The sequence below is a fragment of the Anguilla rostrata genome, chromosome 2 (genome assembly GCF_018555375.3).
Source record: "Anguilla rostrata isolate EN2019 chromosome 2, ASM1855537v3, whole genome shotgun sequence".
NCBI classification, from domain to species: Eukaryota; Metazoa; Chordata; class Actinopteri; order Anguilliformes; family Anguillidae; genus Anguilla; species Anguilla rostrata.
The window spans coordinates 54,568,857-54,595,234 of NC_057934.1; the positions used below are offsets into that span (position 1 = coordinate 54,568,857).

General features: G+C 40.3%; 1 protein-coding gene across 1 annotated transcript in view; it reads left to right on the forward strand.

Moving 5' to 3' along the window:
* Positions 1-26,378, forward strand: part of grin2cb (glutamate receptor, ionotropic, N-methyl D-aspartate 2Cb) — a 63,795-nt gene that overhangs the window by 20,872 nt on the left and 16,545 nt on the right. Inside the window, exons 2-5 of the mRNA XM_064323158.1 lie at positions 345-774; positions 12,386-12,981; positions 16,416-16,530; positions 22,771-22,982. Of these exons, the coding sequence (XP_064179228.1) occupies positions 361-774; positions 12,386-12,981; positions 16,416-16,530; positions 22,771-22,982 (1,337 nt within the window). The 5' untranslated portion in view covers positions 345-360. The remainder of the gene's footprint in view (positions 1-344; positions 775-12,385; positions 12,982-16,415; positions 16,531-22,770; positions 22,983-26,378) is intronic.

Below are 26,378 nucleotides of genomic sequence, written 5' to 3' on the forward strand. Positions count from 1 at the left end.
CACAGTGCCCACCATCTGCTGAGCTGCAGAGTTAAAGACCCAGGGATCGCAGCCACTTTCCACTGGCAGTGCAACCTGTCGACGGTTCAGCGTCGCACGTGGCGCACTCTAAAAATACCCCTCGCCTCTCATCAGTCTGCTAATGGCCTTTTACGTCATTTCAGACAGATACACCAGAGAAAATGCAGGGATGAAGTTAAAAGGTCAGGCAATGAAAAAAATACCACTAAAAACAATGGATGGTTGGTTGGTTGGTGGGTGGGATTATGGAGAATTATCACAACATACAAACATCAAAAAAAAAAATGCAGTCTGGATATATATTTTCTCTCTGTGTATTTCAGGCAGTAGGTGGCTGAGATGGGCATTCCTCTAGGCTGGTTGAGCGCCTCCCTGTGGCTGCTGCTGTTGTTACTGTTGTATGCTGCCCCCTGCTGCCTGGGTCGTCCATTCGGGCCGCCGACAGTCAACGTGGCGGTGGTGTTCAGTGGCTCTGCCTACCACATGGAGATAAAAGGGCGTCTGAGTCGGGAGAACTTCATGGACATGCCTCTGGAGGTGAATCCCATCACGGTGGTGGTGAACGACACCAATCCTCGTGCCCTGCTCACCCGCATCTGCGACACCCTGGCCACCAACCGCGTGCACGGCATTGTGTTCGAAGACAACATCGGCTCGGAGGCCGTGGCCCAAATCCTGGACTTCATCTCCACGCAGACGGCCGTGCCAATCGTGGGAATCAGTGGGGGCTCGGCCGTGGTTCTGCCATACAAGGTCAGTAGAGACCGCCCCATCTGAAATGTAGTTTTTCAATTACAGCTTAAAGTCCAAATTCATGACTGACATTTTTTTGTTTAAAATCCAACATTTTCTGGGCTGCTGGATGGCTCACCGTGTTAAGTCATGTTTCAGTGTGGGGTTGGGTCCGGTATCAAATGTAGTTCCTGCCAACTGTGGCTGGCCCATCACGAGGGTTGTGCATAATTGACTGTAGCATAACCTAGTGACGAAGGGATTCAGTTGGCAGGAAGGCTGTGGCTTTTTGTGCATGAATGGTTTAGATCTGCACAAGCTGCACATAAAGCAAACTCCCATAAAACAAAAACTGACAGCTCAAATGGTGGACTGCTGTCTATCTTCACTATGCAGGATTGACGAAGGAGGTTGTCATGATGAGACCAGCTTACAAATACAACTGGGCATTGCAAATTGCCATAGAATGCAGACTGGGGTAAAAATCCATTTGAAAACATCTTCCCCACTCCCTCCATCACCCACTTGGCTTAATGTTGTTAGATCTGGAGGGAAAACAGCGATATCTTGCCAACTATGGCCGGAAGTGATGGGACACAGGTGGTCTTGTCTTGCCAAGGGGAATATGGGTTTAAGCCAGCCAGGATTCCACTGGTTGCTATTTTCTTACTTCCTCCCAATGATTTCTCAGGCAAACACAGGCTACTGAGCCACTTCTCCAGGAAGTGCAAGATATTTCTTGTAGTGCCCTTTATGATGTGAAACTGGCTCACTGGAACACTGTACATGCTTCAGCTGCAGGGTTCCTTGCATGGATTTAATGGCAGAATGGTGACACAATTGGAATAATTTGCGGTTCAAAAATAAGTTAACAGTGAGCTGGATGACTTTTCAAGGCTGCAGTTCAGAGAGCATGCTCAGGTTATATTACAGGTACCTGTCACTTTTAGAAAGGAAACTGATGACAAATTTCAGCAAGGAGGTTTACATATTTATACAATTACCTGGAGGAACAGCATTTTTTCCCTGGAACTTTGGAAACAATAATATATATACTATTATATATCCACACTGCTGAACAGTGTCATGTGACTTTGGGTAAAGAAAGCAGATATGAGCATTTCATTCTTAATAGTTATTTGCAAACTGGACTTGCCATATGCAGTGAGCGGAATTGATACTCAGGGCATAGGTGTCCAAAGCACAATAAACAGATTGATTCAGACCCAGAAATGTGCAGTGATAAAGCAGACCGACAAACTCTGTTTAAGAAAAATCCACTAAGACAATGTTTAATAAATACAATGATCTGTTTCTGCAGAAACGGCGATCTGTTCAACCATGCAGCAGCACACTGTGATTTGAGTGGCGGAAAATATGAAGTCTGCCACTTTCGATTTTCATCAGTTAATCCACAGCTCAGCAAGCATTTATGATAAAATAACAAAAAAGTGCTTGTGTGAAACCTCCAGTATAATTAGAATTGGAGGCAAGCCAGGTAATGCTTGATTCAGAGTAAACATGACACAATGAAACACAATTCCTACAAATGCTGACAACGGACAGCTGATTGTTTCAAAAGGAATAGTAAATGGGTCATCATAAATGCTCTGGTTTTTTTTTGCTATGTGGCTCCAGCACTGATAATTATATTTTTATGTACATTACGTGTGAAATCTGATTAAATTGTTGAAATGTGTAGATGGGTGTGCAGGATAGCTGTGCTGTACTGCAGAGGGGGATCATGCTGATGGAGCAGCAGGCCTCTTTCTGCTCTTAATGGTGGCTGGCATGGGCCTGCCACGGAGTTGGGTGACAGCCCGACTCACGCTCAGCCTGATTAAGGCTGCAGCACTCCCCTCCCGTAGGCTCTGTCACACGTCTCCCCGACAGGAGCGAGGAGACTACGACTTGAGGAGCCTTTCAACACATCTACTTGGAGTCTCGGGAAATATATATTTATAGTGTCTACATGCCAGGGTGAGGAAAAGCTCTATAAAAGAACCCTATCATATGATTCCTCTGTCTCCTCATTTTCTTAGGCGCTCTGTGATAAATACTGACAGGTATTTAATAGGGGAGGACCTTTTTTGCACATTCACATACACACACACACACACACACACACTCGCACACTTACCTGTGTATTTAATCTGAACCACCAAAAGATGCCATTAAAAAAAACAAGATTAACTGGACACTACAGTCACTTATTATAAAAAGTGTTCTATCAATACTTCCAAGTGGAAAGAGTCACTTTGTTGGAATGATACTGACATTCATTGAAATAAAAAATAAAAGAAGCCATGAAGAAATTAAGTGTTTTTGTTTTGTTTGTTTTTTTGCTAAATAAATATAAAGGCCCTATGTGACTATTATAGGCAAAGCTTAAACAAACTGTCCTTCTTTACTAGAACAATTTGTGGTTTTCCATGGATAGAGCAATGTAAACCTCAGCATAGCTGCTTACATAATCCACAGTTATTGAGGAAAAATTCTTAAAGATCATCAATTTAACACTGCAGAGTATGCCCTCTCTGATTTAACTATATTCCTTTCAAGAGAATGCATTCTGTTCTTCTGTTATTCTCACAAAAGCAAAAAAACTCTCAACACAGTTAGATCAGCCTTGCATTCAGCTAGTGAAAAATGGAAGGCTCATCAATGGAAGATTAATATCCAGGACCAGACTGAGAGGCCAGGACATTCATGGATGCTGCTCATTGGTCACGCTTAGTGTTCTGAAGATATAAAGAGATTTTTACAGGTCTTGGGATGTCTTCCTACTTCAGTTCTCATTTCACGAATTTTTCCTCAGTTGACGTCTAGTCAATCCTAAGTGTACAATAAATTAGTCCTGGCTCAGGAGTCATTTTAAATTACCGATTTATCATTCATCATGAGAGATGAAATCTTGATCTTACCACGAGTATTTACAAGAAAATCTGGATGACGCTTGACATCTGAAGACAAAAACCTGAATTAGCTCTAAGGCCTTCCTGAAAATCGATTTAGGAATGACAGATGAAGTCTCGGGCACACAGATGTGCTAAAAACAGAGAAGAATAAGACTCTAACCTGGATTTGTAATATGAGGCATGGCGTGTGAGTTATGCCTGAACGCCTTGGCCTGGAAACATGGAGCAGCAGGCTTCCTGAATCTGAGGTTTCCATTCTTGCAGTTTACCGGGTATCCATTATACGTCCCCTTCTGATGAAAATCGAAGTTAATTCACTATCAGCAATCAATCACAGTGATGCTTATTGAGGAGACAGTGAACAAAATCAATAATAATAATGATTAACAAACACGCTGTTGAAAAAATTACACCCTGAGGGCTTTGCTGCGCGGTGCCGGCAGATTTACATTACAGCCCCGATCGACAGGATGGCGCTGTTAAAACAGCGAGGAGGAGCTCAAATGCACTTTAACCCCACAGCAACCTTCCAGCATTTCTGAGAGAAGTTTCATGTGGACCGGTTAAGTCATAGGCGAAGAAAAATGATGAGGCAGATGCAATCGGATGGGAGGTTGTGACTAATATAGGAAACCGTGAACACTGTCAAACTCTCGGCATGTATAGGTATGGGGCATGCCCTCCAAGCCATAACTTGGCATATCCCAATGCCACGAAGAAAAGTACCATTACATAAAAATCCCCAAGTAACTAATTGTGTAACTTTCGTGCTTATGCACACAATCATTGAGCTTACAAGGTTACAGTGTTCTGTCTTCCAGAACAAAGCAACCAGTGTGTGCAGTTTTTTTTTTGTGAACAATGAGGATCATTTATGTCACTCTACTAAAAATGTATGACAGTATGCTAATGTTACTGGGAAATTGGAAATGCATGACAGCTATCAAATAAAATCACACTATGCCATAAAGTAGCCATAAGATTTATTTCGTCGGGGACGTTGCCCTTGAAAGAACAGCGGTACTGTAAGACTGCAGCGCGTGCTTCTGTGTTCCAGACCTCGACAGTTGACCCAGAGTCCTGCTTCTGTTTCACAGGCTCCCCGTCTTGTCAAACATCTGCCAGAGACACACTCCAGTCCGCTCCGGGTCTCTGAGCTGCAGAGCTCTGGGAGGCCGTACTTTTAAAAAAACTAATTTTTCTTTTGAAGCCTGAGGGCCTCAAAAAAGTGGAACAACTTACCCATCGCTACCGAGCCTACTTTTCCCTTCGTCGTTTTTTCAAAGAGTGCTGAGAATCACATGGTTTTAATGTGTCAGACGTGTGCTTAAGATGTGTTTGAGACGCAGCCAGGCAGGATTGGTGCTGGTGATGTGAGGCAGGTGATGCTATACATCTCATTCGACTGAGGCTGAAAGCTGGGAACTTGAGTGCGCAATTAAACTCATTTTTAGAACAATGGGCCCGGATGCGCGCCTCGTCAGAGCAGAGCCGGGACCTCAGCTAGCTGCCATGCTCCGCTCCCGGTGATGATCATTTCTCATTCCTTTTTTGGTGAATTTAATTTGCTGCGAATAAACGCTCATCACGACCACATGACACAAAAGGGCAGGTGAAAAAAAACATCATATATATTGAGATGAAAGGATTCAATGGCGCCTGCTTTCTCCAGAGGTAATGAATATCTTTGATGCAAATTTGAAAAGGGATCACAGCTGCCTTCCCAGCTGATGATCTTCGAATCCTTTCAAAGGTTTGCCGGGAGCGTACAGAGAGATGGTGCTCCATAAAACAAAGTGAACAAAACAAAGACAGTAAAGTACAAAAGCCAGGCAATGGGGAAGATGAACATTAATCAGGTAAACACACCGAACCGTGCACTAAGGTGAGCCACAAAGCTGACCACTGTATCTAAACCTCACTGCTTGGGAAGACATCACCTTGATATGCAAATAGTGTGTAATGAATATATCAATGTTTTGGTTAAAACGTAAGTTTCATATGAACGTCATAGGACAAAAGGACAAGCACTTTTGAGTCACTGAATCTGTTTGGGTGGAACTCAGTTAAATTCATTTTTATAAACAGTACAGTCTGAAGTGCCTGAACTGTCTGAGACATCTCAACAAGGGAGATTGTCAAAGCCATTTATCAGACTGTAATTTGTTGTGAGGGAATGAGTGCTTTACAGTAGGCTTCAGGCATTGCATTGAGTCTATTGATCTGCACCTGTGTGTAACGTTAGACTAATGCAGATTAAATTCAGGTGTGCTAGAGGGCCTTGGGCTGTGCTCTGTGAGTCATTAATAGAATGAGAGCAGTGAACGGGAGAAAGGAGAACGAGGAGGGGGTTAGTGCAATGATTACTCTTGATGTACATTCATTTAATGGTTAAAAGGCCCTAGTTTTATGATTTGCTTAATAATACGCATCAGTTACTGTGAAAACTACTATTCTGTCACACTGGTCTGTTACTGAATATATACTGCATTTAGGAATCAGCAGTTTCAGGTTGTACATTCCTCACCTCAACAAGCATTATTTCAATACTGGCATTGAAATGTTTTTTGTTAAAGTAAGGTCAATTCATAGTGTAAACTCACACATAACTGATTAAATTAAATTTAGTACGGTAGCTGACACAATGCCAGAAAGTGAATATCCAAAAATGAATTAATTTGAAACCAATTTAGGAAAGGCTTATTTATTAACTAAATATTTGATTACAATGGTCGCATATTTTTATTGCTCATTTAAAAAAAAAAATTCTAATAATCAAAAAGAAATTAATTTAACTCATCAGTGGCTACTGTATGTTTCAGAATTGGCCGGCATGATATGCAGTGAATAGGCAACAGATTGCAGCCTGTCAGCATAGTTAAATTATGGTATATAAAGTGAATTATGGCACTGTTCTTAAATCAGGCACATTGGGGTACTAGAAAATTAATTAATTCTTGTTTGAGAGTATCTAAAATCAATTACATATGGTAGGGGAGTTCAAGTAGTCCTTGCTTGCATTAAGAGAGCAAGTATTTATATTCCATTAATTTACTGTGATCATACAAATGCTGCTAATGGCCAGGCTGTCAATCTTTGGGACTGACATTAACATTTAAATGAGCGTTTTGGATATTCCAGTGGGTCACTTGTGCGGGAGCTTACTATGAACAAAAATAAGTAAAACATACTGGGTACATAGTTTGCGGCAACAATTTGCATCTTCTTGTGTCAAGGAAGTTGTTTTTGGATGTTGTTGAGTAACATCTGTCAGTGCCCTCTAGATGCTGCAGATATAATTCCAGAAATCAAGATGCTACCCACCTGGGATCACTGGCAGCCCGACAGGCACTGTGCCTCTCTCAGAACTGGAAATGAGGATATGTTTCTTTACTACTGTCCCTTACCACTGACTGCCAACAGCCAGTGGCTTATTTCATATTTCTATTTTCAGGTTTTGAATAATTTAAGACATAAACACCGCATCTGAGCTCTCCAGCTCCAGGGAACTCGGTGCCAAGGTTTTTTTTCCAGAGAAGTCAGTAGTTTTTATTGCATGGACCTTCCTCCCCTTGCTCTGCACATTAGATCCTATGTGTGTCATGGGCGAGAGCAGGTTATATTACAGCTCTCTTAGTAATCACTGCTGTGGTTACTGGAAATGAGAGGGTGCTTAAACTAGTGGATGTTTGCCAAGATTAAATGTCACCCTGTTGTAGAGGTAATATTTCTGTTTCTGAATATAACTTTTGGGAGAAATATTAATAGGCATTCTGCAAGGGCAGATGGGAAAGGCTAAATGCCTGTCTGTTGAATTCCTGCCATGTTGTGCCTGTCTGTATTTCTGTGGCAGTGAGAGATTTGGTCCTTAACTCTAATCCAAACCATAAATAATGCCATTTTAAGCTTCATTTAGCTGCTAATCTGGTACTGTACCTGTCCAGTGCTCATGCAAAAAGAATGCTGTTAACTAGAGTATAGGTCCAGCCATGAGATTGCATTAGCTTGCAGGCATCATGAAAGCCTCATGCGTGGCTTAAAATAACATATCTGCTTAACAACAAATCTGAATAAATAAATGAACAAATGATCATATTTAAGGGTATCCTTCCCCCCTCCCTCTTCACATTCTATACAGATTAATACATTTGCTTGCGGTTCCTGTAAACCTCACTGTGACTATGGCTGAGGATTAAGAGGACGATAAATATCTCTAATCTTCCCCAGGAAAAGCATACCATGGCTACACTTTACATATTCACTTATATGACTGTACTTACACTGACAGTCATACACTTACATTACAGTGAATTCAGAACCAAATGAAACCTCAGAACATGTTCCACTGGTACCCCAGCCTCTGGAGGATACCAGTAACTGGGTATCATTTAAGCAAATTGTTTCAGAATGACTGTGCATGTACGTGAGAGATCCCTGGTGATTACGTTATATAATTGAAATAACTACAGTTCTCTAGCCACCTCCCAGTTCTCACTCTCTTCATTCCCCCATGAAAAGAATAAATATGAATCACCAGTCTTCATAAACATTTACTTCAACATTCAAAAGAAACCAACACTGATGTGCTGAGCACAGGCTGCATACAACAAAACTTTTTGCAAATGCAGATATGGTGTAGGAGCTGAAGTGGTAGGAAAGGAATAGAATTTGGGTTTACAATGCACATGATTTACCACTGTTTTTATGACTAATGATGTTTATCGTGCCGGCTTATATATTGCAATGCAACAAAATAATAGTAACAGACTTTTAGTTGGCTTTCAAATTGATTGTGCTCTGATTTGTGGGCAGTAGTCACATGGGAGCAGAATCTTATTTTTAGAGCAATGCAGACCTTTGGAAGAGACTCAATAGAATATTCCTGAATACCTGACACTTAGACACTCCTTTCAGATGTCTAGCCTACTTTTGTAATACAGAAAAAGTTATCTAAAGGACAGTCTGTCTGTTCTAAAATAACACACTGCTGTCTTTTATGACTCTGTAATGGTGCCTGACTTACCAACCTCTCTTCCCAATAAGTATTGTTCCTGTGGAATCAGGATGAGATTCTGCGTCTTTAAATATGCAAAGTAGAGGGCAATGTTTCAAGAATTCAAGACTTTAAAATTCTCCTGTATAAGTTACATTATGGTACTTTAATAAGTGGAACTACGGCATCTCAGTAACCCTAGAAAATATGGTGTTATACTGTTTTTCTTGACCTTAAAGATATACGCTTAAAAAAGCTTAAAATATTGTAATGTGTGCGTCATTGTATGGATATCAGAGTGCTGGAGTTGTTTCCACTTCACTCTGAATGCAGTATCACAGGCAGACTCCTTAAATAAATGCTGGCACTCTATTGTTTTTACCCTCCCAAGGTCAGGGAAAGCAGCACATCTGAGCGGGACGTAGCATTAAAAAAGAGCCTGTGCTGCCTGATAATGCCATCTCTGTGAATTTGCTGGGCAGAGCATGGATGTGGGCCAGCGCTGCTACTGCGAGTGGGAGACAAAGGGTGAAAACTATGAATTATTCAACTGTTCTAGTTAGAATAAGAATTTGGCGGCACTGTTGCTGGTGCCTTACATCGCTGGACTGAGACTCTATCTGGAAAATTGCTGTGGACCCCTGTGACCACTGGGGACCTGCCCCTTATGAACATGAGTCATTAATATGGCCCCCGAATTTGCCATAGTGGGAGATAAAGTAGACTCCATTCTTTTAGCTGTATTGATAGTTATAATGAATCATCAGTCGTAACTAATTAATAATAAAGTCAAAGAACTTCTCTAAATAGATGGGTGACTTCTCCACAAAGCCTGCAATGCAGCTGCTGTATGTACACAACATTGAACATTTATGCATAATACATTAGACTCATGCAACTGTAAACCTATTTGGTAGTACAAAATTTTTGGAAAACGCATCAATCAGCAGCATTTTCAGAGTGAGAATGAAAAGCAATAATACAGAATCTACCGTGGATCCAGTTATTGCTGCACTGGATCTTGTGTTTTTGTCTTACACCTGGTTCAAGGACAGTTGAAATAAGCATGCTACATCTTTATTGATATTTTCTTTATTAAGAAATGTAACTTTTGTAGAACTGAAAAATGAAATATTTTAACATATGTAATATTAATTAAAAATGACTTTTCAGGTAATTTTAGTTAATCAAGCTTTTTTGGATGATTGAGTAATGGAATTAAAAGTAAATGATTGTCATTGGAGATAATCGATTAAAGGCCATACCATCCAGACTCTTACTATGAGGTTGTGTAGTGCGAAGACCCTGCCTTTTCAGAACTGTCTATCACAGAGAAAGAAGCCTTGGTGAGAGTGAATCCCAGAGGTACATGAAAAGCCAATATTTTCCATTTTTTGATCTTGCCTTTTCCGATAAAAAAAACAATATTTGCACATATATTTTTTGGTTTCCCGACTGCCACTGAACAGATGAATGCTGAAGGTGAAGTGCATACATCTCCCAATGCACCTTTCCGTAAGCCAGTAGCTATCTGCCTCCAAAGGATGCACAGTAAATTTGTGTTCATCCATCCATGCATTATCCAAACCACTTATTCCTGATCAGGGTCACAGGGGTGCTGGAGCCTGTCCCACCATGCATCGGGCAAGAGGCAGGAATACACCCTGGATAGGTCACCCATCCACCACAGGGCCCACACACTATTCACTCATACATTCATACCTATGGGCAATTTAGACTCTCCAATTAGCCTTGGCTGCATGTCGCTGGACTGTGGGAGGAAACCGGAGTACCCAGAGGAAACCCACATAGATATGAGGAGAACATGCAAACTCCACATTCCAAAACGGCTCTTCTTATGGTGGGGTGGCAGTGCTCTTCACTACCTGCTATTCACTATCACCAATCCTGACTTTTTATGGTGTTTAGTGTGCCTTTGACTGTAAATTAGATTTTTACTCTCTATATAGTTTTTCATCAGTATAAAGTAAATGTTTTAGAAACCTCATCTAATACAGAGCTACTTGTAAGACTGCTCATTTTCAGCACTGTTTCTGTCTCTGCCCAACTCACCTAGTGAGTGCTCATTGTTAGACAGCTTTTGTCCTTTGAGAGGGCACCTGACACCATTAGTATTTCAGCTGCAGTTTGTGATGAGCAGGGCCTGTTGTGGTCATGGAATAAGGGTGTGATATTTCACAAGGTCTCACCCAGTGTATACACCTAGTATATGTATGACTTGTTATATATGTTTGACCTTTGAAGAATAGAATTTTAGCAGGTGCATTCACATTCACCCATTCCTTCAAGAGAGGGATTGTCAGATGTGTTGTTTTTAGATTGTGGTATATGACAGAGGGACAATATGGGTTGTTGTGGGTAATTTGTTAATGGTCCATACAATAGTACATTGTTGCGAAGTTGTTTGTTCTGTTTAACGACTGGCTCGTTCCTGGTCTCTCACTGTCTCTCTCCCCTCCCCAAACATCAAAGGGAATGCCTTTGGCAATTAAGACAAGCTGAGTGAAATAAATAGGGATGGACATCCTGGTTATCACCATGATTGAGGGCGTATCATTACACAAACCAATCAGATAAGGAGGGCCCAGCATGGTCATAGAAACCACAGAATTACTATCACCATTCAGAGTAGAAGTTGAACGGCCCAGGCTGGCAATAAAATAAAGGGTAATTTGTTGCAATCAATTGAAATGTCAATTGGGCATTTTAATTCCAATGTAAATAACGTTTGTTGAGGCTTCCCAGTTTGAAAATGGAGATACCCAACACTGGATTTCACAATTGTTATTTGTAAATATCATCTTTATTGTCTGAGGCAGAAATACATTTACCATTTTTTACTAGATGTGTTCAGTAGCTAAACTGAATTACCCCCTTGCATAATTTAGTTTGGTTTCCATAAAAATAGGCTTTCTTGATTATAATATCATGGTGCTTAGCTCTACGTTGGACAAACTAGAACAGTACTTGGCATAGACAAATCTGTCCCCCTTCACGGCCTTAACTCAGCATCAACGAATCAGGGCCAGCATCCTCCATCCCTGCAAGTATTCATGACAACAGAGGAGAAGGTTAATAGCAGTTGAGATTGAGCCTTGGTAAAGAAGCATTTTCTCATTTTGTTGTTGGTGGTTCCTCGTGGTTCTTTGTTCCATAAATATCTTTCAAGCTGATTCCTTTGTTTCCATTGCACTGAAGCTGCAAGTGGAAAAATATTTGGTCTGGTTTACTGGTATCTCTCACTCTCTTTCCATTAATGTCTTTTTAGTTAATTATTAGTGGTAAATCTGTATGAAAGTAGTATGCATTAATAGTAGACTGAGATGGATTCAGAGCCGCTACACCCTATAGTGTGATAAAGTCCTACTTGTGCGATGTACACTTCCCCAAAGTTATTGATGTGTCTCCCTGGTGGAAGCTGGAGGAAAGTGAGCAGGGAGAGGCCATCATAGTTCCATGCAATGTGTTCCTGAAAAGCACATCATCAGCAAAAAACAAGAAATCTAATCAAGTTCTGTATATTATGTGTCAGAGGCATTTTGCTCACTTAATGAGAATTTTAATTTAAGCATTTGTTATATTTCACAAAAACATACACCTCCACCATAAATCTTCTCTCTACTCATGTGATCTTTGTGGCAGACTGCCTGTGTCTGCTGCTCCTGCTCATTGTTTCATCCTCTCCAATCCCAATCTGCAGGGCGATGGCTCCACCTTCCTCCAGATGGGCTCCTCCATTGAGCAGCAGGTCAACTGTATGTTCAAGGTGATGGAGGAGTATGACTGGGGCAGCTTTGTGGTGATCACCAGCCTCTACCCCGGGTACGAGGACTTTGTGGACTACATCAGGTCCTTCACTGACACAAGCTACTTCCTGTGGGAGCTGCAGGATGTGCTGAGCTTCGAGATGTCGGAGGGGGCCAGCGACACGCGCACGCGCAGGCTGCTGCAGCAGGTGGACGCGCAGGTGCTGCTGGTGTACTGCTCCCACGAGGAGGCCCAGTACCTCTTCAGGTTGGCGGCTGACGTGGGCCTTGTGGGACCTGGCTATATCTGGATTGTCCCCAGCCTGGCGGTGGGGAACCCTGACCTCCTACCCCCCGACAGCTTCCCCGTGGGACTCATCAGCATCATCACAGACCGCTGGAAAAAGAGCCTTCGGCAGAGAGTGCGCGACGGCGTGGCCATCGTGGTCAAGGGTGTGCAGAGCTTCCGCAAGCATCAAGGATTCATCCCCGAGGGGCACAGTGACTGCCAAAGTACTGCCAGACATATCACCAATGACACAATCTTCAGGTGAGTCATGCAGAAGAGGGAAGAAAACTGATTTAAGCCTGCATATATTTTTTGCAGGGGTTGGGGAATGTGTATATGTGTGTATATGCAGCAAGCTCCAGAATAAAAAAACATATTTTTTGTAGATTTGATTTTGGATTTGTATTCAAGCAATTCATGTGGTTAATGTGCAGATTCGCATGTTGTTAATGGGTATTTTTATACATTTTGGTTTTATTATGTAGAAATTACTGCACTTTTTATACATAGACCCCCGTTTCAGGGTACTGTAATGTATAAAAAGGGCTGCAATTTCTCCATGGTGACACCAAAATGTATAAAAATACACTTCAATATAAGCTGCACATTAATCACATGTGAGTTTATTACTAATCTAAAATTGTGTAGTACAGAGCCAAATCAAGAAAATAATTCAATCTGTATGAATAGTGAAATTACTCAACTGCAAGAAACTCTGCCCTTATTTCTATGACTTATTCATATTTCACTCTCATTTGAAAGCAGTACTTAAAACATAACCTCTGAACAAATCATTGCTTAATACCAGGGCAAATACAATTTCAAGAGATATGGGTTTTCTTTTTAGTAATTACAAGGTAATTATGGCACTATATAATTAAGTGCAACAGGGTGAGAGGGTGTGTGTGTGTGTGTGTGTGTGTGTGTGTGTGAGAGAGAGAGAGAGAGAGAGAGTCTGCCTTGTCATGCCCAACTCAATGGAGCTGTCCTACCATCTGTACACAGCAATTCCTGCAGTCAGGTGAAAGGACAGAGTCAGGTGAATTGCAGGCAGGTGTGAGTAGTAGAAATGAAAGAGAGGAGTCTGGCCTTATCATTAGTGAAGGTCTAGTGGGAGGAAGACTGGACATGCACAGCAGTGAGTGCCTAATACATTTCCAACGGTACAGGGAAGGGATTCAGACTTTGCATATGAGCAGTAAAGGTCTGCAGCTGCTAAGTCATTGTCTGCGGCAAATTAAGTCACATCGGAAGGTAAAGTTTACTGATCCTTCTTTGGTTGAGAGTGTTTACAGAAACTTGTAAATTACCATGATCAGCTTTTAAAAATAAAAAACTGTACTGTACAGGCAAAATAATAAATACATGATTATATTTTAATGGACCAGCACTAAGAAGTCATTTTGAAGCTATTTTTGTCCTTTCTACAGTAGCAATTGATAGCATATTGGAGTGAATCAGTTCATTTTCCCCAACCTTCTATCAGATTTGCCTCTCTTTCTCTCTTCCCTGTCTCCAAATCCTTGGTACAGTATATACAGCAAAAATGCAAAAGTATTGCAGCAGCAGTTACACAATTTTTGTTGTTTTGGCTGTCTACTCCAGCACATGATTGATAACAAGATCTAGTTAAGTGATGCATTATTTGGTATTAATCATATGCAATCTGTGAGATGCTTTATATACCCCATTAAGCAATTTGCAATGAGAATCTGATAAGACCATTTAATTGTGAACTTGCATGCTGCCTAAGTCTGTGACCCGCAGACATTATCGGACGCTGGATATCTTCCCTGGTGATGCTCTGCCAGGTCTGTACTGCAGCCATCTTCAGTTCCTCTGTTTGTTTCTGGGACATTTTGCCTTCAGTCTTATCTTCAGCATGCGAAATGCATGTTTAGTTGGATTCAGGCTAGGTGATTAACTTGACAAGTCAAGTACATTCCCCTTTTGGCCTTGAAAAACTCCTTGCTCCTTGTAGTATGTTGGGGTCATTGTCCTGCCTCAAGGTGAAGTGCTGTCCAAAGAGTTTTGAGGAATTTGGTTGGATCTGCGCAGATAAGCTGTATCTGTACACTTCAGAATTCATCCTGCTGCTGCTGTCAGCACTCACATCATTAATGAAGACAAGTGAGCCAGTTCCAGTGCCCAAGCCATAACACTACCTCCACCATGTTTCACAGATAAGGAGGAGGTGATCACAGATAAGGAGGAGTGTTTTGTATCATGAGCAGTTCCTTTCTTTCTCTACACTTTCCTCTTTCCATCCCTCTGGTACAGGTTAATACATGTCTTATCTGTCTATAAGACTTCCTCCCAGAATTTTACAGTTTTTTAAATGTACTTTTAAGCAAACTCTAACCTGGACATTCTGTTCTTGAGGCTTACCAGTGGTTTGCAACTTGGGGTAAATCCTCTGAGGTAATGCTGGTGTACTCTTCTCTGTATGGTCTTTGACACCTCTATGCCTACATCCTGTAGTGTTCTGGATCTGTTCAGCTGTTGAAAAAGGGGTTTTCTTCACAATTTAAAGTATTCTTCGATCCACTACTGTGGTTTTTCATGGTCTACCAGGTCTTTTGCTATTGCTGTGCTCACCAGTGCGTTCTTGCTTCCTAACAATTTATCAACCAATTGATAAATTGTCTTGTTTCTTTGCTGGCATTGTCACTTCTTTGGTTCTCATGTTGAGAGACAACAGAGAATAGTCCAAATGCATATTTCAAATGCCAAACTTCAGACATTTTGTCAGCGTTCTTCTGAATTAACTTATGATGGAAAGATACACGGCTGGCCAAGAAACAACTGAGCAGCCAAATTGTGCAATTACTTTTGATCCCAAAAATGGGGGGGGGGGGGGGGTTTGTCTGTATATAAAGAGAGGTCTGTAATTCCTACACGGATCACCCGGTATGGATGTAAAATCCCGCAAAATAAAGTTAACAGTCTGCACTTTGACCTCATATTCATTGTATTAATTTAAATGCAATGTGCTGGAACACAGAACCAAAGCAAGAAAAATTGTGGCACCGTCCCAGTACTTTATAGATATGAAATTAATTCCTTTTTCCTAGATCCTTTTTCCTAGTGTTCATCATTATAACACAGGGTTTAATCACGCCTCTTAGCTTGGGACTGTATTCATGTGACATGGGAACGAAGAAGGAGGAAGCTGTTAGATTATGATCAGTAATGTTCGCCCCATTCCTTCCGAGGTGCTGTGATGGGGTTTCCTCTCTAAACACTCTCGCTCTCATCTGCCAAGTGTCAGCTGTTATCAGGAGTTCCAACAAGGAGTGTTACACTGGCACTGTGTCACCATGTTACTTTCCTGGTACTTCCATGTTACAATACATTAGAGTTCTCCTTTATTTCTGATTGTCTACATGGACAATCATGGTCTCTATGGGCAAGGCTAATATGTTGCAGCGTGTTTTCTCATCCTCCATTGTATTTTGCACCACTATCCTGAATACAACCAAAATCCTGAGGACACCCCCATGTAATAATGCACAGTACTTTCATTTTCAATGGTTTCATTTTTTTGGTTATCCGGATTTATAAATTATGTTGTTTAATATTCAGGTCAAATTAATTTTAACAAACCCCTCACTCTGCACAACAATAATAATTTGTGCTAAAGGGCTTTCACTAAAAGAACTAAAACAGTTTTTTCCCCTTCCTTTCGATTATAGCCACATGTTGAATGTGACATGGGAACACAAGGACTTTTCCTTCAACAGTGATGGGTACCTGACCAATCCCTCCATGGTGATCATTACTCTGGACCGCGAACGACAGTGGGACAAGGTAAATACCCCTGACTCACAGCCTCCTGCTCTAAAAGGCATTCTATGCAGGACTTTAACCTTGGAAATACTGTATGATAAAACAAGCATGCGGTCATTACTGTGATGCACTACCTATCTGTCTCTGTGCACTTCTTCCCTGTCCTTGCTTGTCTGTCTGTATTTGTTATTCTAAAAAGTGTGGGGATGTTTCTGGTCATGGCCTTTTTTCTTTGTGGGCTGTACCTGAAAAGCATGCAATTAATAGAAGAAGAAGAGGCAGTTCAGCTATTACAGAATAATATCCTTGGTCAGAGAGACCACTAAATGTATCTTAGCTGAATGAATGGTTATGTGCCTTTGTTGCCACGGGGTTGGCTGGTAGGCTGCAGCCGGGGCCTGGAAGGACTTTGAGGCTACTTACTCGATCTGCTGAAGGTGAAAGGCAGCCTTCCATTGAGCTACACGGTGGGAGAGGCATATGACTTCGCTGCAATAGGTACACAAAGCTAGACTATGTACTGTAAAGATGCAAAAAAAAATAAAAGCGACAATGAATTGTGCATGGGTGTGCTTATGTTATGAATTTTAATTTGCTTAAGTTATGAAATTTCTGTGCTAGCACTGGCTAGTGTAGATGTGTTCCATCACCACTAAGCTAAAGCTAAGCTAACTTTGCCGTATATGACTTTTTGCTATCAGATTTGTTGGTCGAGCATTTTGGCATACTTGTAACTGTCTGACTGGTATGAATGCAAAGAGATGTGATTCCAGCAGTCTGCAATATGATGTTACAACATAGTTCACTAGCCAGAGCAAAATATCTACTTGGTTTGTTGGTGCATTAGCTTCATCATCTTGGAGGCATAGGCAGGGTTGAGAATTGAGGATGAGACGTTTTTGTTTGTACAGTAAACACGGTAATGATGCATGGACAAAAATCCTGCATAGTATGCCTTTAAAACCAGGCTGAAGGATAAGAAAACCCCTGGATCAATGTCCCAGAATGGTTGACAAAACACACAAGGTGCACACTATTTGCCAAAGAACTTTACAAGCTTGTGAAATAGAGAGCAAACAAGCACCAGCTTATTTCAGCTGGGTACAATGCTATCTCTATTCCACTTGCAAGACAAAGTACACATGCATAAGCAACCCACTCACTAAACACAAAAGTGGAGGATGCTGTGTCCTAGCTCTACTCTGATAGTTTGTCATTGTCAGTGGTGGAAAAAGATGTAGGCTCTGCTTGTGCAGTCTGTGTGCCAACCTTATTTGTTCTGGGCAAACTGAAATGTGTGGGTTTATATCCATGTTTATATTATGTGTTTGGATTGTCTGGCTGGCCGCATGGAAGACAACACAACACTACTCCATTGATAATAGAGGGGTTTAACTTTGTCTCTGTTATGACAACCTGACAGGCAGTTCACTTTGATGTAAGTGGTCTATTAGCAAACAGTAGAAACTTACCATGTACTCTGAAATTAAAAAAAACTTTCTGGTGGCTTGGAGAAATGTCATACAGGGGTGCTGAGATTTATGACTGAAAACATAACCTTGTACTGCAGCCTTTGCTGTCATCAATATGCAGAATACTTGACATTTATTTACCTCTTTCTGGCATGAAGTTCTCTACTTTTCGTCTCTTTTGAATAGTTTTTTTTTACTGGTCTTAACTGCTGTTCAAGTATGGAGAAGGCAGTCCTGTGCTGTTTTCATAAATATATTTAAATATCTTCAAACTGAGTAATTATTTTTACCATGCCTGATATACAAACCTAAAAATCTTCTGAAATGTTTGAGCTGTGAAGCTCTGCAGTGACTGAAAAAGAACAGTTTATTTATTTAAAAAAAAAATACAAAAGGCACCAACTGTCACTACGACTGGTTTGTACACTCTCTGCCTTCAGTCTAGTACAAATATTCCCAACACTAGGCTTGAATCCATCAGCAGACTTGTCTCCTTTTGTCACGGCAATTGATCTCCTACCTTTTTTCCCTGTATCCTCTGTCTTTTATTCAAACGCTTCTTGCACTGCGCCAGAGAATGATGGTCAGCTCCATCAACTCCCTCTCTGGTGCTGCCCCCACTTTGCTCATCGTGTCACTAATTTATTGGCTGGGATAAATCATGGGCGTGCTCTTTTCAAACTCGGTGTGTCTGACGGCTGATGAACATGCTTCTTTACAATGTCTGGAGAGACGTTCTCGGTCTCTTCTAACCGTTCCACCCAAAAAAAGGAATAGATAACTTCCTAGAGAGGGTAGAACAAAATGTTCAGCATGAGTAAGAAGAAAAGTAGGGATCTGAGAGAGAGACATACTAATTACCACTATTGCTGCCACTATTACCACTGCTAATCTGAAATCAGAAAAGCCTTTGTTTTAATTTAAATTCCATGTCCTGTCTCCATGAAAAACATACACAAGAAAGGACACATTCAAAATGAAAAGGCTATTTACATGGTGGTGTTTGTCAATGAGACAAATCATGAGACGGCAACCATTTACTTTCCTGACCTGGTTATTTCTGCCATAATTAGTTAATCCATTAGGAAACAAAGTAGCCCAGAATTAAAAACAGACCTGGTCCTCTGCTACTGTTCATGTTCAGTCTTTAATGAGCCGTAGCAGAAAACCTCTCCCCCTTCAATTCTCCAAAAATAATTCAGCCCTGATTTTAATAGGAGGGAGAACTCCAGCCAACTGATTTAAAAAATGAGAGGCCTGTGTTTTTTTACTGGCTAAGTTTATGATGTTTTCTCATCATAAAGAAAAATCAATGCTGTAAGTGTCTCATAAACTTTCTATGGCTGATACTGTGTTTTGGAAAAGAGTTTAACATGGCTGCAAAGCTGAAATATGGTTTCCTAACCAGTGTGTAATGAGATTCTACACGTGCATTCATAAGCCAAAACCCATACGCTGTAAAGAAACAACCAAACAAATGAATCAAAATGTAAATTGGACACAAATTTTAAAATGTCCTCAAAGTGGCAGTCTTTTTAAACATATGGCAATTTTGTATTCTCTCCAGACCATGAAAACAAATATAATAATCAGGCAGAAACATTTTCTTCAGCATATTGATAGTTTGTCTGGAGGAATCATCTCTCAGAAGTTCATTAAACGAGAAAGCAATGTTGGCATGCTTGTTTTAACAACAATGTGTTTACAGAGCAATGGTTTGGGGCATCCCTGGCAGAGAGCTCCTCAGTGGCTGCTGAGAACTTTCTAATAAAGATGAAGCCAGGAATTGTCAATCATTCAGCCCAATTCAAAAATTTGTGTGATGTGTGTGTGTGATAGAGAGAGAGAGAGAGAAAGGGGGGAGAGAGAGAGAGAGAGATAGATGGAAATATAGTTGCGATTGATTTGTTTCTATCATTCAGGTTTAGCTTAAAAATAACTTTTATATAGAGTTAAATCTGGTCAATATTTTCTATTACTTTCTTTCCCTTGCACTGTAAAGAAGCTAATGAATAAAATTACAAAGAAATTCCAATACTAATAATTATGAAGCAGAGGCTGATATACTAACAGAAAAAGTTTAGAAAGTGTTCGGGGAAGAAATAACCTCTGTCTTGCTTGTTTATAATAGTTTAGAAGGTGCATCCATGAATGGCTTCAGGCTACTTTTAAAAGAGGGTTATTATTTTATGTGTTAAGCATTAGCAACAGCACAAGAAATCAATTGCATTGCAATATTTACTAATATGAAATAAATAAATAGCACAAATATGTTTTCGTAAGTTACAAATAAATACAGTTGGCTTACAAATAAATGTAACTGGTTCACAAATATGTTTTTGCACTCACAGACAAATACTTGATGTGCAGTTTATGCTTCGCCTGGAAGCGCTTGCATTTATTCATGGGATAGCTACGCTCACTCATTCATTACACTGCTTCATAAGCACACAGGAGCAAGAGCATGAGCAACAATGTACATTTATTGAAAAAGAGTATCCTTAAAAATTCACTGGCTTTTCCCATTGATATGCATGAAACAACTTGAATATTTGGTGAAGAACCTTTTTAACCTGTGGTTCAAAATTATTTCTACACTTCACATCTTGGGTAGGCAAGCAGCCCATTAAGCTACAATTTCCCGTCTTTGCATTGCACTTGCCTAATTGTGGGACTGCAGCTGTGAATCTGAAAATGAACTGCTCTGTCATACAAATTTCTCATTGGAGGAAGTTAGATGTGGTTTTGGCAACATGTCAAAATCTTGGATCCACATTTTTTCTTTTTCTTCATAACCCACTACAGAGGTTCAACATGAGGCTGCAATGTATGGGAAATGTCAAGAACATGAATGATGGAGCCAATGTGCTTCATGTGTGATCTTGGGAATTCAGGTGCACTAACAGCTCTAACACCTTGAGAAGTCATTTAATGGCATAACTTGTTGATTAATACATTTTCCCAAAAAATGGGAATCTTATTATTTTATAGTGATGCAATTGCTCAGAGATAAACAAATTCCCCACTTGTGAACTATGGCACTCAAAGTATTGAAAACGGTGGTGCAAATTATTTTTATACCTGTGTATTTGGTTAATAAAATTACTTGTCCCTTGTAGATCAAATTCATATCCTTTAACTTCTTATCCTTTCTTTATGCATGTTGCATTAGCTCTGAAACCAGTGGTGTGTCATCTTCCCTGCCCTATAAAACTCATATCGGTTTTATTTCCTCCAGCCCTGGGCCTGTACACTTTTAGCCCTTGTGTTCCAATCACTTATTAGCACCTGTGAAAGTGTTAGCATGGGTAAAATATACCCAGGACATTACTGCAATTTTAAAACAATACAGGAATAATCATGTTTACTGGTGAAAAATTCGAATGAAACTGGGTTTTCATGCAGTAGATTATTGACATGTATTGTTTTGAACATTCTCATTTATTTTTACCTTATTTCATTATATTCAAAGAAACCATGTAGGCAAAAAGACAATGAAATACTGATTATGGCCAAGAAACAGAAACACAGAAGAAGAACCACATTTATGCTGGTTTAGGCAATAGTTGTGAAATACATCATTCCTCTTACCAAAAGTTTAAATGACCCAAACTGATTATTAGAGTTAAATGCATATTTTTGATGTCCATGTTAAATATCATGTATATAATTTTTACAGTCTCATGCCAGGTCCATGCTTATGCTAGGGTTGCCAGATGCCCAGATTTGTTTTCAAATTATTTGTATAGGTCCGGTTTGTGGTCGTGACCGGACAGTATAAATGTCTGGTCTAAATAATTGATTGAAATTAAACCACTAGTTTGTAATGAATCCCATTGTTTCTCCAGTTACAATTTTGTTTTGCTCCTATTCCTCCCCTCCCTGGTCCATGATATTATAATTATAAAATTTTTCATTAAAAAAAAATTGTGTAAATTATTAATTAGCATTCAAACACCACTTATTCTGGGAAAGCAATTTTTCCAAAAGAAATGACACTCAGTATATGTAAAGGTATTTGAGACTACAGTGAGGGATAGCATGGAGTATATGGTTATAAGAATATGTATACTGTATAAGAATATAGCTATATTTGTAAATATTACTGTTTGTTCAATAGCAATTTTTAAATGACATGAATGGTTGAATTTTCAGAGATTAATTTCATTTTCAGGGCCAGTTATATTTATGTGTTAAACCTGAATTACGCAACAATTTTGTATACAATATGTGTAGTGGACCCAGAGTGGACACAGAGTCTCCTGTCCAGTCATCTTCTTAAAAGGGAGTGCGGCAATACATTTGAGGACTATACTGAAAGGCCTAATTCATCACTCTGCTTTTGAACCCAAGGCTTCTTTCCAAGGGATTCACAGGGCTTTAGAGCTTGACTGTAACAGGAAGCTGAATGCACTGGGGATTATAGGGCTTTACGACTCCAATGCTGCAATATTGACAAGGGAAATGCAACCACCTTCCCTGAGCAGCCCAGAGCAATCTAGCCCTTCCTCCTCATCACAGTGCTGTTATGTTTGCATGCGTTCCTTTCATTTAAGAGGTTCCAGAAGGGGTCAGCACAACTTCATTTAGTAAATACTATACCATTTCTCTTGCTTTACAGTTATCACAATATAAAATGTGGTGTGAAAGGAAAGAAGATGGACTCCTTGCTCAAGCGTCCCTTGCCCATTTCTCTTCCGGGGACACTGTCATTAACTGTCATTTTTTTCCTTTTAATTCCTCTCTTTCCCCTCTTGTTCCCCCTGACGTTTGTATTGCTCTGCTCCAGGTGGGGAACTACGAGATGGGGATACTGCAGATGCGATATCCAGTGTGGCCACGCTACGGCAGTTTCCTGGAGCCGGTGTCTGATAACCGCCACTTGACCGTGGCCACCCTGGAGGAGCGCCCTTTTGTCATTGTGGAGAGCGTGGACCCCGTCACTGGAACCTGCGTCCGCAACACTGTGCCCTGCCGCCGCCAGTCTAACCGGACAGAAGTGTGAGTGCCTCAGTCTGAGCAATGGGCGGAGCTAAGGGGGAATAACAGGGAAAGCTTTCCCAGGCACTAGTGGGTCCAGGGGGTTCCTAGTGGTGGGGTGTGTATGTGTGTGTATGTCTGCTTGCGTGCACATGCAGGGGGGGCCCTTTTCACATTTTTTTCCAAGCACAAATAATTTCTAGATTCATCCTTGAGCTAAGCGTAGAACACAATCTTCTGCCATTTTAAATTGTGTTAATTGACATTTAACTGGAACCAAAGGAAAATGATTGAATATATCAACAACACAACATTTTCAAAATACAGTTTTCCTTTATGCTTGCATATTATCTAGAAGTTAGTATGCTCATTATGTGGAATCTTCCTCCTGACAGTTGAATAAAGGGCAACGTTATCCAGTTTTATACCAGTACAGTTGTAATGTACACGTGTTTATTGTTGGTTATATTTTGGGTGCCAATAACTGACAGGTCATTGAAGGATGAGTGGAAGCCAGATGGCCTAATGTCTCCCAAGATTACTGAATGGCAGTGACAGAAATGACACATTAATTATCCAAAAAAAGAACAGAGGACCTTTACAAGAAAACTTATTTCTGCAAATGCAAGTCAAATATTTTTTTTATGAGGTAGGAAAAGATGCAGTATGACAGCCTCTATAAAATCTGTCTCCTCCTGTATGTTCACAACTGTTTGGAGTTCACTGCACTTAGGTTTACTAAGTGTAACAGTAAGTATAATTAAATAAACAGAAAAACTGCCCAATACCCCAATATCACACTAAGCTTAAAAGATGCTTTCTCAGTTATCAACCATGTGAGTCTTTATCTTACCCAAACTGAAATTTTAATTATGCAAGACATGTGAAGTGCATTGTTGAGTGTTATCACCCATTAATTGCCATTAATGTGATTTATGTGTTGCTTGCTGAGATATCTATTATCACCTGATGAAAACAGCAAAGCTGTCTCCTCAATCCCAAACCTGTTTGACCAAATCTGCGTTTATTTGTTAAAGAAGGGGAGCTATTTTTAAACCATTAAATTTACATGCATGCGGTAGTATGCATATGAAATTTATACACTTTACCAAAGGCACTTTATCATCTGCAATGATGTCACTTTTTGAAATCTACTGATTCCATTAAAAGAAATGGAGCTGTGGAAACATTTCAGTTTCATGGAAAAAAGTTTTATTATTCATTCTCCTTAACATGTTTGGCTATCCTAGTTTTTTAAATGTATCTGCTCAGTGGCCAGTTCTTGCACTGAAATTGTGATGAGGCACACTCACCACCATTGAACCCAGCAAACCTGACCAAACAGCTTTGAAATCATCATTCCCAGATTATTAATTTTTTGCTTCTAACTGCTCAATAGGCTACCACTACATTGTTACAGAACAGTGTAACATACAACAATATACAATTACAATTAACTAATGACTAGATTACATGTTATTTTTTTATGCTTTTAATATGCATTTTTGACTATTTTGAAATATTCTGTGTGGCGCAAAGCATTTGGAATTGTGTAAAACAGAACTCTCTAAGCATAACTCTTCCTAACAATCTCATCTACAATCTCATGAATCCTAAGTTCCTTCTAATGGAAAATCAGAAAGATTGATTATTAGGTGAGAACCTATTACAGTGAAATTCACACACTGCATATGTTCCCATACTTGAGCATGGAATTCTTGAGTACTTATCTAAAGAAATCATTACAGTCTCATTGACCATAATATACAATTCACGATAAAATAAGAGAAGGAAATAAATATGTGATTTGGTAACCGATAAACTATTCACAGATCACTCATTGAAATGCATGGATTATAGGGCTAAACTGAATGTATCAAAAATAACATTAGTTTTTTCAAATTCACATTAATATCTCTTACATCCTTGTTGATGATGACGCATCACTGCAGTATATATAATGCTTTTGAACAAATTGTTAAAAAGACAAATTGCATTGCACTAGGGCTACCAATAATATATTTACGATAACAGTAACTTGTATGTTTGGAAGGAATGCAGTAAAGAATGTTGGGGTTAATATCGGGTGATACTTGGCCCAAGACCTTCAGGTGCATATAGTTGCATTTTGCCCATAAACAATGAGCTATTTACTAGCCGAAAGTTAGTAATATTCTTTGTGTGTGTCAGCAGACCATAGGAAAATTGTCAAAGCTAGGCTTTACTCAAAATAAAAAATAAGGAAATTAAAGCACAGCTGGAGATGCAATATATGTTAGATTGTTATGATGTAAAAAAGCGGAAGATTTAATTGTTTCATATGTATAATAATGTGATGTGTTGCTTATTGGCAGCTTCATCCTCCCATTCTCCCTTCTCTGCAGGTGGGGCCTGAGCCCACCGGCTCATTATTGGAAATCCTTGTTCTATGTACTCTTTGTTTTAGCGCTCAGCTGTCCAGACACTTTTCAGTAAACAAAACTCTCTTCAGAAAAAGCACAGATGGGTCGGAGAAAATGAGAAACAACTGCCGGTCTATGAGTGTGACGTGGAGGTTTACTGCGCAGCAGGGTGATCGAGTGAGTGAATAGCTCTGCCAATAGTGCTGGCAGACTTCACAATGTAGACCTCTGCTGTGTGCGGACGGGAAGTCCCTGAAAGCATTCTCATAATCAACATTATTGATATTATCACTGTGAATCCCTTGGAAAATATTATCGCTGTCAAAATGGCCAATTTAACAAATACTGACGGGCCCCAGGTACAAACTTACATTCGGTGCTTTTCAGCCAGAAGGACAGAATCTTTAAAATCAACTACAGAACTATCTCGACTGCACAGCTAATGACACTAATAGAGAAAAACCTTTATTTTATGACTCCCCAACGGCTGCTCCTCCAAGCTGTACTGTTAAAAAAAACACCTCAGCGCACGCCAAGCTTCTGCTGTTAAACCAACAAGGAATAAACAGCAGAAAGAAGCTGAGGAGCTGTCATCCCCAAGGGGAATCAGATTGCATGCCATCAGGTTCCAGATGTTGCAGGTGCATTCAACAAGCAGGGACGGAAATCTGAGGGGAACGACGCCAGCGGTGGCATAAAGAAAGTCAAATAAATCAAATGACCCAACCACAGGGGAAAGGGGGAGGGAAACACCTGGATCAATAAGAGAAATGTATCGACTGCATGACAGTGTGAGTCACCTCAGGGCAAGTGTGCTCTGAGTGCAATAGGCTCTGTGCTGAAACTTTTAATCGAGCCTGTGGCTCATATTTTCATGAGTCAGTGGGCCTGGCATGTGTATTCATTAAGTACCGCCGGCGACGGCTTTACGGATCAGCAGGGTGCTGTTTCACTGCTTGTTCCAGAACACACATAAACAATAAAGTGGCGAGCCTCCTTCCAAGGACCTATTTGT